Raw genomic sequence first — 12388 nt, 5'->3', positions numbered from 1 at the left:
CCCTCAGGGCGTGAATGTGCGTAAGAGTGTAGTGTGTTTGAGTTCGAGGGGGCTTATGCTTGTATGTCAGCGTTCACGTGATTATTTCACCTCTGAATCCTGCAAACTTTGTGTGTGCGCATGTGTGTGTCTTCATCGGGTGTTTGGACAGTCTGCTGTTTTCTTTGCTAATTTGCGCAGCTGCAGCCTGTGAGGCATGAGCTAACGATGATGAAAGCAACAAGGTTAGCCGGGTGGCCGCTACATTTCCTTTGAGTTGCCGTCCAACTGTGTCCGAAGAGCAGAACGAAGGGAAATTATGTGACACTTTAAAAGCCGGAATATCGAATCGACCACTTTGATTTATTGCAGCTTATTGCATTGCTGATCTGAACTTTTGCGGTTGTAAAACGTTACAGGTCAGATATTGCTGTTGGCGTAATAACGAAAACCACGCAGTTCAGGGTGGTGCTGAGCACTGAAGCTGACATTTGCCTGCATCGGGTGGGGGGAAATGGCAGGGGTGGGGGTTGAAGCGGGGCCTTGGACACAGCTCCATCTGTAGTGTTTGTCCAGGAACAGCCATCCCAGTGTTTTACAGGCCCATTGATCTTGCTTCGTCTGCATAGCTATCAAGTTCTGACACTTTATGGAGACTTTTTGTTGCTTTGTAATTCTTCCAAGGAGTATGTTCCTTCCCTGAAGCCAATTTTTTTTCCAGCCCTGTGACCATTTCAGGAGATGTTCTGAGATGATCGTGACATTTCAAGGGCAGGAAAAGTGCTTTTTAAAAATATTCATCTCTGCCTGAAATGGTTTAAAGAGACAAAGCGATAACAGGTTGTGCTACACTTAGAAAGCTCAGAAAAACAAATCAACGCTCTCAACACAAACATGATTGGTTTGAGAGAGACAGCTTTTGATGTGGGTCTCGAGAACTGTTTGGTAGCAGGGAGAGGCAAGGGGCAGGCGTGTTGTGACTGGCAGAGTGATAAATTGTTTGATGTTGGGCTCTGCTTCGCCGCCCGCCCTCCCTTACTCCGTCTCCCTCCCACTGAATTCATTTTCACAGTCCCCCCCATCTTCACTTCACTGCAGGCCGTGTAGTCTCTGCCTTTGACATTTTTTCTGCTCTCACGTCACATTTTCACAAACTAAAACAAATTTGCTGATGGCAAGAGTTTCAACATTTATCCTGTGCTACGCTACAGGAAGGTGAGGGTACAGATTATCTCTATTTGAACACAAACTGTGTCATCCCACCTCTTATCTCTTTGCTCAGTTCTCACCTCTGTAGCTTCAAAGTGAATAACAGCTAATCCCTTTGAACCTAAAACGAGGTGATCAAATTAACTCACAAAGGTAGCTAATCTTACTGGGCTAAACCTTCCTTTGATTCACTGCACCATTAATATTGATAATAAGATGTGAGCACAACCATCCCTCCCTCCAGCCCTTTCCCTGCCTGTAAGTCCTTATTTCTATTGATCTCAGATCCCTCTTATTAAGCCTTCATTCAGCACTTTGATCAGTGAATTTGGGTCTTAATTTAAACACAAAAACATGCACACAACTGTCAGCTGGCTTGATGTTCCAGGTGCAGCACCCAGCCAAGACTATCTAATATAGACCAATTCAAACTTTTCCTCTTAGTGTTGCCAGAATGGTTCATGTGCTGCCCACAAACAACCACATTCAAAGGCTGACGCTCCACGTGTCTGCATTTTACTCCCTCAATTTCAGAGGTTAATGGCAGGTTAAGTGGTTGACCTCGATGTCAAGTCAAAGGTCATGTGCTCACATTTCTTTTGACGGGCCAAGGTTGTAAAACATGCGCGTACTAAGCACTTACATAAAACACCCACGCACAATTCGCCCTCTCGCTGATAAGACCCGTTTATCTCCTCTGTCTCCCCTTTCATCATCAACTCCTATCACCTACCCTGGTCCTGCTACCACTATGACTATCACTACCCGAGATAGTGTGCCAAAATATGATGCCGTCTTTGTTCCCGAGGTCTTTAATCTGTCGTCTTGTTTATTATTTTGAGGCAATAGAACGAGATGATACATAGAACAATCAGCGGTGGATGTGCTTCAGCGAATCCCTCTCTGATCGGCCCAAATAGGAGGGTGGTCTCACCTCTGTTACCAGCAACACCCGTCTCCACTGCGCCGGCTACACTGGCTTCTGCTATGTTACCTATGAATCATTTTATAGTTGAGGTGGAATTTTTATCTGTGCAGCACAGAGGCCAAGAGCAATTGTAACAATCCTCAAATCAAATTAAAAGAACGAAAGAAGAAAGAAGAAACAGTTGGAGCCGCGGTTTGACATGAGCAAGGCGCCTTTCATTAGACGGAGATTGATGTGGAACGACTAGGAGGCAAAGTGTGGAACATTCACTCAAACGTACGATCATTTACACACACATAAATACACACTCTGATTTAATGGAAACAGTTGGTCAGCGGCTACTGCCGATGTTCTGCTGATGTCTATCAGGAACGTCTGAGCATTTCTTTCCCTTTTCAGCATTCAGCATCCATCCTCTTTTTTTTTTTTTTTTTTTAATAAATAGGACAGGGGGAATGAATGAGAGAAAGAGGGGGAGAGAAAGAAAGAAAACCAAAGGGGAGAAGAGACGGTGAGAAGGGGGGGGAAGAGAGAGAAAAAAAAAAAAAAAGAACTCCTGGGTCACCTGTATGGAGAAAAAAAAAAAACAAACAAACAAAAAAAACAAACAGAGGAGACAGCAAACAACAAAGAGCAACATAATAATAGAGAAAACAAAGCACCATCACAATAAACTAGCTAGCCATAGATATCAATATTTACTAAATAATAAACGATATTGTGCAGCACGCAAGATAGACAGCGCACAGTGTGCTTTGAGGCAGCAGCCAAGAAAGCTTTAGTCCGCGTCTGTGAATACCCATGTGTGCATACCTGTGTGGATCAGCATGCTTGCATTCCAAAGGTTTCTCCATGTAATGATCTGCTAGGGAGTGTGGGGGGGGCCACAGCCCCGTCCTCCAGGGTGTGAAGCGGGTATGGAGGAGATCAAAACTCCAGACATCCAGAGGCCCCCAGAACACAAGAGACCATGGAAGACCAACAGAGGGGCAGCCGCGCCACTATTCCAGTAAGAGCTGAGGAGAGTCCCAGATGAGGGCTCGCCCAGCAGCCGCGGAGCAGAAGTCAGGGGGAGTTGCAGTGACGCGCCCGTGAGCTCTGCCGGCCCCCAGCTGCGCCTGAGTGACCGAGCCCCAGGCCGAGAGGCCGGGGGCACCCCACCTCCAAAGGGGGCCCGAGCGAGCCCCAGGCCCCAGGCCCCGACAAGCGGCCGCCAAGGAGTGAGCCGGTGTGTACCCGGACGCCCACCCCCAGACACAAAGAACCACCAACACACCGACACCTGAGGGAGTCCGCCACCGGCAGGGGAAGTGGTGGTGGGTGGAGATAGGCCTCCAAACCTTGGAGGGCCTGAGATGTCCCCAGAGAGGTGGCGTCTGATACCCAACCTGACATATAGACACAGACATACAGGCACACACAGACACAAACATCCATTCCCACCCTCATGCTCTCATATGCACTCACTCCACACTCAACCAACGTGGAGACAGACATAAAGAGACGCTGTACACACAATCACACTCCCCAAGCGTACTCTACAAACCGGGTCTAGGTACCCTTGCCCCTGGAGGGGGGAATTGCACCCAGACCCAGGTGGTGTTACCCTTTTCCCTGCGGTGGGGAGAGGCAGACCACCCCGACTCCGCAGCAGCAGGGAGGCCCCACACCCCAGACCGCAGTCGGACGGCCAACTCCTCCTACTAGCCCTCCCGCTCCAGCAGGCCGCAGAGAATGGGGGTGGGAGAAGACTCCAAACCTCCCTCCACCCGCTCATTGTAGTGTTGATGCATGTGTGTTCTAAGGTGCAATTAAAACCCAGGAGGGCATGGAGCTACCTGCCATGGAGCAGCAGGTAAGCGCATAGTCCCTCCTGCTAGCCCTCAATGACTAAGTGTATTTAAAATTGAGAGGTGGGCAACGACGTCAGGGGTGAGGTATACACCCTGATGGTAAATTGGACTCCGTGATTGTGCCCACCCCCAAGATCCTATATGTATGTGTAATGAGAGTGTGAATAATGTGAATGTCTAAGTTGTGGGATAAAATTGAGGCAGAGGCAGCCAGAAGGGGACGGGGGGGGGGGGGGGGGGGGTAGCCTCCCCTGCACCCTGGTGACATACCCCCACTCCAAGGCCCTGCATGTGTGGGTGGTTGTGGTGGTTTCTTTCCCTTTTCAGCATCCATCCTCGCCATCGACGTAATTATTCATTTGATAAATGACGTCGGCAAGAAAAACACGATTCTGCTTTATTGCTGTGTTGGCTACAGTTGAATAGAGAATGGCTGCACTGGCAGTGGGACGTGCACAAAATACCCTAACTACAGTGTTTGTTTTCTAAAATGTAGAATCGCTGGCATCCGTCATCGTCCACATTGAAAAATCACTTATTTCTCTTGCTGCTGCATCAAAGCCTTTCAATGCATACATATATAAATAAGTATACTATATATTAAAGACTAGCCAAAACAAGGCACTGAAGGCGTTTTTATTTCAGAAACTTAAATGCATCTCTGGAAATCGACCTAAAAATATCCCTGTTGACCAGATTGTGCATCTGCGGAAACTCAGAATGGTATTTATTGTCCCTGGAGAGACATTAAAATTCAATCAAGGGGAAACTGAACCAGTTTTTCTTGAAATTACGGATAAATATTGGGAGTGTCATTGAGTTGAATGCTCAAAGAAATAACTGTCTGTCATACGTCTGTCATTTTTGGGAAATCTATATTGAGATTTCATACGGCACTGTTTATGTCTATGTGAATAAGTTTTGACTGTGGTTTGACTAAATGGCACCACAATAGCTTGGATAGTGATCGGCTCGCTTTGTGTTCTAGCGAGCCGATGTGTGTGTTTCTGTTGATAAATACGAGATCTGTAAAAGTTATAAACTGAGCCGAGTGTGAGATTTGGCAGGCGTGGGTGGAGCTGTGTGGTTTGCCACTGCACAGTAATACAACACAGACATGTTGACATGAGCGTCAGATGTCAGAGGGAGTTTGACGGGAGCCCTCGACCATTTACCATCTGGATGCTAGTGGCTTGGGAAGGCAGACAGCACACTCTATCAATAATTTAGCATCCTGGCACTGTTGGTACAGCTTTTCCAGAAGCAGGCTGCTTAGCATTAAGCTGAAATGTCAGGCAAACATCACCTGTAGAGCAATTGTGTGAGGTGGAGGAGGGCTCCAATGAGTAACATATAACGTCTTGTGTGTGTGTTTAATAAAAGTGGGTGGTCTTGAGTTGTGAAGCCCAAATCTGTGTTTAAACTGCGCTTCCAGCTTGTGACCTTGAGAGTTATTCTGCTGGACTGAATGTTATTTATTTGGACATCTTATACACACACTCACAAATGATCATTAGGTGCTGTGTTTGATAAACAAACTGATTGGATTGCTTGTGTGAATGCGTGTGGTTTCTCTCCCCGCTGTCCTCGAGGCCCCTTTAGAATAGGCCGATTTACCCTCAAGGACATGGAAATTAGCGCACGCAATGTCTCGCTGCACACATGTGTTTGTGCGCACACATATAGTATACACCTTACTATACAAACACGCACATAAACACACTCACATCCACACATATACTTATGCGGTGCACTTGTTGACCCAGTCTCATTCAATTCAGTCTTTACTCACTCATCGGCGCTCCCAGAATTGGTTAAGGTTTCAGGGTGTGCCTCGGGCCAATAGCAACCACACTGAAGGGAATAGAAAATTCTTATTTGCATACTGCCCCAACAATAACCCCAAAGCAGTCTGGGATGAAGTCACATCACAGCCTCATCCAAAAAGTATCGAATAAAATACGTAAATGAACGTAAAGAAAGCTCTTCTCTTGAGACTTGTAACTTTTTTTGTGTCTATGATTGTATTTCGATTTTTCACTTTTATAATTTTGCTTGTTTCTCTTTTAGGCGTATCTCAGGGAATCAGCTGAGGTATATCTCAGGCCTCGCCTTCCAAGGTCTACACAACCTGAAAGTTCTGTAAGTAACTTCCTCCACCCTCTCACCTATACCACAGCCCTGGTTTAATCCCCATGCCTAAACCGCCACTGTGGGTTTATCCCACTCTATCCTTTGAAAGGGAACTTGCCCTACCTTGAATGAAACACACAAGCCATGCATCATTAACTGCAGTTAAATTTTATGAGATTGGGGGAGACATGCACTGCTTGCAGCACCTTTATTTCTAAACAAGCACTGTTTCACTTGCGAGGACACACACACACACACACACACACACACACACACACACACACACACACACACACATACCCTTACAGGTGTATTGCAGGGACCTCCCAGTCACACCACCCACTGAGATTACAGAAAGTGACAAATAATTGACCAAGGACTCCATTCAAAGCTGTTCTCTTAACACCACACTTCTCAAACTGTGTTCATGGCCACCAACTGTTAGAGCTGCTGCAAAGTATTAAATCATAAAAAAAGTGCAAAGCAGCCACAAAACTCAGAGCACCTTTTGACTTGTGAGCGCAGGATCTAATGAGTTGCAGCCATATTTCTAGTTAGCGCAGGACAAGGATTTTAAGGAGATTTTCATGAGCTTTGCCAACCCCCTCAACTCCTTTTGGACCTTGGCTGAGAAAAGTCAGAGCGGCAGTTCCACAGAATATAAACTCAGCTAGCAAACTTGTGGTTTGTAATTTGAGGGAATCTAGAGAATTACCAGGCACACCAGTTGATCTTCTTTCACCTTGTGCCGTGAAACTCACCGAAACAGAACGAGCCAACCGCAATGAACGATAGTGGGAAATACACTGTGTCATATACACTCGACACTACAACGCAAAAGGAAAACTTTGGAGGATCTCTTTGACCTCACGGTAACTGAACTATCCATTTAATTTCTTAACATAACGGTGAAGGTCTCCCTGTGTTAGACATGAAAATACTGCTGACCTTGTCTAGGTTAACCACAAGATCCCTGCTGACTCTCACAGGCACACCACACTCGCAGAGGTTGAACAGGAATCCTCCCCATTGGGAAATTCTTTGAAACAGGAAAATATATAAAAACAGAAAAGTTATATAAATAAATGTGAAAACTATGCTATTACATGCGCTATGCTCCATCCTTCATTTACAGCTAAATAAATAAACACATGCGCAAGGAAATGTTTTAATTATACTTCATATTATACTGGCGGGGGAGGAAAAAAAGAAGCATTTCTCAACAGTGGAAATACGATATACGATTCCTATCACACAAGACACGAAGCATTCACAGAGACAGACTACCGTGGCACATTGACCCCCTGGGTCTATGTGACACACCGGAGGCTTTATGAGCCTGTTTAAGTGGACTTGTCACAATAAAACTGAAGAAATAGTGTGAGATAGATAGAAAAAGCAAGGGAGGGTGAGTAAAGAGAGAGGTCTATTGTTTGCTTCCCACTTCCTCCCCATTTTTGCTCCAATCTTTTGAGAATGACATCAGCAGCCCACCCAGGGAGGCTCTTTCTCTTTTGCTCTACCCTTCATTCTCTGCTTCTCTTCAAGCTTTCACTGGCCCTTTCCTTCTTGTGTCAGATTTCCCTCACTATGAAATTTTTGTCCTGCCCGTTGCACTCTCGCTCTCGCATGTGCACACACATCCAGTACGAAAACTTCATGAAGTATAGACATGATACATATAGCTGTGTAATGTGTGTGTGCCTTGTAGGATGCTACAGAACAACCAGCTGGAGAGACTTCCTGATGATGCTCCTTGGGACCTACCCAACCTCCTGTCCTTGTGAGTCTCCGTCTTATACACATTGCACTCATCTTCTCATCCAGCAGTGAATGAAACACTGGCCACCTACGCATTTCACTAATAACCACAATGCAGGTATAGGAGCACTGCTGACAAATGACAGACCATATCCAAATGGTGGCTGCAATAGTTGTGCGCTCAGTGCTGCTGTGCTGCTTAATGGAAGAAGTCACAGCCTGATTGTGTCAGTGCAGTGCATGGTAGCATCTGGAAGCCATGAGGGAAACAGCAGACACTGCAGGCCAGCGAGAGCATCTCCAATGAGCTGTGAAACAACCCCATTTTCCATCAGTTCCCCCTCTCTTCCTCCTCTACTCCTACTCCCCTGTTCTTCTCCCACCACCCACACTGCTATCCCCCTGGCTAATGAGAGTGTTTGGTGACCTAATTGTCTAATCTGCAGGGTCAGTGTATGTGTGTGTCAGTGTGCATGCGTGTGTGTGCATGTGTGGACCACCTCATCTGCAATTGCTCACCGGTACCCCACTCTTCGAACATTGCCCTCCACATGTACTCCACGTCTCCACTTTCCAAATTATTAATTCCTTGCAAATATCCATAAAGCCTTTTCCTTCATCGCAAAGACACACACACACACACACACACACACACACACACACACACACACACGTGCACACACCAAAATTGCTGGGGTTGTAACACAGGAGGGGCGTGCATGTCTAACTCCTCTACCACCTACAACGTTTCCCCTGTCTGGTATTAAGCAGGCCTGCACCCCTTCAGTACAGTCACCCAGCCAGCACACACACACACAGACACACACACACTTTGTTCTGGCAGACACATCAGTGCAGACTGCTCTTGTCTGAATTAACAAATTGCTGTCATGATGATGTCTGCGTGTCTTTGCGTACGAGCGTGTGGTCTTCACAGATCTTTTTCTTTTAGCGGATAGAAATTGTCACAAGTAATGAAAAACACACATGCACACACACTCGTGCGCACACACACACAGAGTACACAAACAGAGCCAGTGTATAGAGACGCACCTTGTCATTACAGTAATGATAAGCTGAGCACAGAAAGATTACTGGAAAGGCTTTGGAGAGTGAAGCTTGTCGGCGCCTCTCACTGACATAAAACACACCAGGTAAAAAGAAAGAGTCACATGGATTCAAATTGGTATGAATGTATTAAAGGAGGCTTTCATCCAAAATAAATCATGACTTAATCTCAAACAGCGATTCTGTTCTCAGCAGCGAGATTGATTCAAGAAATTTGCCTCTTGGAGCAGGATAATTACAGCACAGTGTGAGTGCTGTTGCTTGTGCCATCATAAGCAGACAGATGTGTTTTGGGTCCTTACCAAAGGGTTAAGTAGTGTAGCCTTATCAACACTCATGAGTTTCACAGGCAGATTTAGATCAGTGTAACCAGGTTTAGGGAAAATGGACTACATGGCAGTAAAACAGCCCCCCCCCCCCTTCACCAAAGATCCTGGTTGTATAAAATTTTGTCCATCTGGAGAATTGAACAAACAGAAGCAGTAACCCAGAGCTCCAGGATCATTTAAAGGATTTTTCTCTTTCTGCCTCTGCTTCTTACTCTGGTAATCATACGTCAGACTTTGATGTGATGGACAGGAAATGTCTGCTTTATTAGCCTTTGTGGAACATTCCTGGTTCTGTCTGGACCTTCACCAGACCTGGCAGGTCCACTCGAAAAGGAGGAATTATTATTTTACCCCGGAGAACAACCCAGAGAAAGCAGAAAGACCTTCTGTAGCTTTCATCCTGTGATTTGGTTCAGGGACAAACAATGTCCACAGTTGCAGGATACGGGGTGCACAAGGGCAAATGTTTAGCGCTGCAAAAAGAAAAAAAGAAACGTGCGCTGAAAACACATTCAGAAGTATTTACATATATGGTGCTAGGTGCCTCTGTGTGTGTGAGCATCTGCCAGTGTATGCAGTTGCTCTCCTGATGGAAACTTCCCCCAGGCAGACAAGCCCAGAGTTCAGAGTTCAAGTTCAGATTTCACTTTGAAGATGCTTTTTGTTTGGTAAAACCTCCGAGGGGGCGAGGAGAACTGGAGCGCAGGAATCAAAGAACCTCGGCAGAAGATTGATAAGGAGGGGATGTTTGAAAGATGAACAAGAATTAAGGACTGAGATGCAAAAGGGATTCAAAGCAGCTGGGGAGTGCGTCAATGAAGATATAAGAAACAAAACGCGAGTGCGAGAGAGGCCGGAGGGAGGGAAATGAATGAGTGAGTGTGACGGGCCAAAGAAAGAAGAATAGCAGGAGGAAGTGGTCTCTCTTGTCAACTCCGCCCTGAGGGGATCATTCATCATGATCGGCAGAGTGTGTGTGTGTGTGTGTGTGTAAATGTACACGGACGGCGTGTCCACACTCATGGCCTGTGGGTTCAGAGCACAGAGGGGAACAAAGGTTTGTTAGGTTTTTTTTTATAGTTGAAAAGATGAAAGTGCACATGTGGCAGTGTGTGTGTGTGTGTGTGTGTGTGTGTGTGTGTTTGCTGTCACTTCATTGGCTGTAAGAAGTCGCATTAGCGTTTGATTGGTGGAAATTTCAGAGACTAAACTGGGAAAAAGTAAAAAAGCTGAGAATGCTTCCTTCTGTCTTCTACCTTTTCCAGACACTCAGCGAGTGTCACAACAAAAAGAGCACAAATATAAAAGACTCACCACAATCATTTCCACATTTTTGCAACTGTCATTTTCTCATCTTACATTTCACACATGTCTGTGCTGGCGAAGCTTCTCGTGGCGTATTTAGCATGGGAATAAATCATAATGAGAAACTTCTAAGAAGCTGCAGTAAAGATGAAAGAAGCAGAATAAAGGACGTGTAATTCTCATAATAACCTTCCTGTAAGCCAAACCGTTTCAGTGCCGTGACACACAACCACTAATGCACACAGAAGCACAGATACGCATCCACATGAGCAAGAATACTGTACTCAGACTTGGTGATTATCTCGTTAAGCTCAGTTCCTCTCACCCTGCAGGCGTCTTGACGCGAACCTGTTGTCTGTGGTTCCGGCTGAGGCCTTCAGAGGCGTCCGCTCCCTTAGACACCTGTGGCTAGATGACAACTCCCTAACGGAGATCCCAGTGATGGCGCTTGACTCTCTGCCCTCCCTGCAGGCCATGACGCTGGCGCTCAACCAAATCACACACATCCCAGATTACGCATTTACCAACCTCTCTGCCCTTGTGGTACTGTAAGTTGCATTGTGCGTTATTTGTCCTCCGCTGAGCTGAAATAATGTTTCGACATACTGTGGCATTGTTTTTGTTTTTTTTCATGAAATTAATTTCAATTTTTTGAAAAATGTCTGTGTCGTTTTTCCAGGCATCTCCATAACAACCACATCAGGAGCATGGGCTCGAGATGTTTTGAAGGTTTAAACAGTCTGGAGACACTGTGAGTATCCAACATTCATGCATTCTCACTGAAACACACAGCCGTGCTCACACACACACTGTTGGACAGTATTAAAAATAACAAAGGACGTTTTAACAGTCTGACACGCACGCACGCATGCACGCACACTGAAGGGAATGCATTTCTTTGGCCTAAATGAGCACCTCCTTGTTTCCAAAATCACCACTGCAGGCTTTTTGATTACAAAGCATCAGCAAGTATCAACATTCATTTGCTATAGTAGTGTTTACAGCAATCACATTGCCTCAGTATAACCCAAGATATTTGAAAAACTCCCTAAATATAACCTGAAGGAGGTAACACAACCAAAAGACTCACATTATGTGCCTCACTAAAGCCCTGATTGTGTGTGAGTGTGTAGGTGTGCTTGTGTGTGTGTAAAGCTGGTTGGTGTTACTTGGAACACCTGAAAAAAAATTTGTTTTTACAAATCATATGAAACAAGTGCGCCAAAGAATAATGAAGTGTGGTGCTAAATTGTAAAGTCATAAAAATGATTAATGCCCCGATAATTTCATGAAGCGCCTGAACGTTTCTCAAAACCACAACCAACGAATGAGTGACGGGAATGTGAAGGTAAAAAAGTCGTCTTTGATTCCTTTAAAGCATCATCGCGGTGTTTTGAATGAGCAGTTGCTAGCCAGAGTTAGGGTCAAGTAAAGACTACAGGAGAGAGTTTTCGCGAGTACGTGCCGTCGCCTCAATTACTACCTCCTAACCACACACCAATATGGAAACCGCAGAAAACCGACACAGCTTCATGAAAGAGGTGGGGAGAGAAAAGAAATAGTGTCTCCTGCAAAATTCACGGTGGTCTGATGAAAACACTTTGTCTGGCATGCTGCTTAACAACCTGTTGAAGTGTTAAAAAAATTAAAAAAGCACTGCTTTCCTTTTTATGAGTGTCTGGGCACATGCACGTGCGTGCACATAAGCGAGTACTGTCTGCCTGTGCAATAATACAGCTTTACGCTCAAATTGAAAGTCATTATCAGTTCTGGGAACTGTGAGGAAACACGGCGTAAGGCGGAGGAGGAATGGTTAAGGGGAT

The 12388-nt window shown here is 45.5% G+C and overlaps 1 protein-coding gene across 1 annotated transcript in view; it reads left to right on the top strand.

The window, feature by feature from the left end:
- Nucleotides 1-12388, top strand: part of lgr6 (leucine-rich repeat containing G protein-coupled receptor 6) — a 38237-nt gene that overhangs the window by 16760 nt on the left and 9089 nt on the right. Inside the window, exons 3-6 of the mRNA XM_085344343.1 lie at nucleotides 6040-6111; nucleotides 7814-7885; nucleotides 10898-11113; nucleotides 11245-11316. Coding sequence (XP_085200469.1) covers nucleotides 6040-6111; nucleotides 7814-7885; nucleotides 10898-11113; nucleotides 11245-11316 — 432 coding nt within the window. The remainder of the gene's footprint in view (nucleotides 1-6039; nucleotides 6112-7813; nucleotides 7886-10897; nucleotides 11114-11244; nucleotides 11317-12388) is intronic.

This window comes from Diplotaxodon limnothrissa, linkage group LG20, assembly GCF_057381915.1.
Source record: "Diplotaxodon limnothrissa isolate DT_005_m linkage group LG20, D_limnothrissa_male_GT1.1, whole genome shotgun sequence".
In the NCBI taxonomy this organism is placed as follows: domain Eukaryota; kingdom Metazoa; phylum Chordata; class Actinopteri; order Cichliformes; family Cichlidae; genus Diplotaxodon; species Diplotaxodon limnothrissa.
This window is presented reverse-complemented; position numbering and strand designations above follow the sequence as displayed.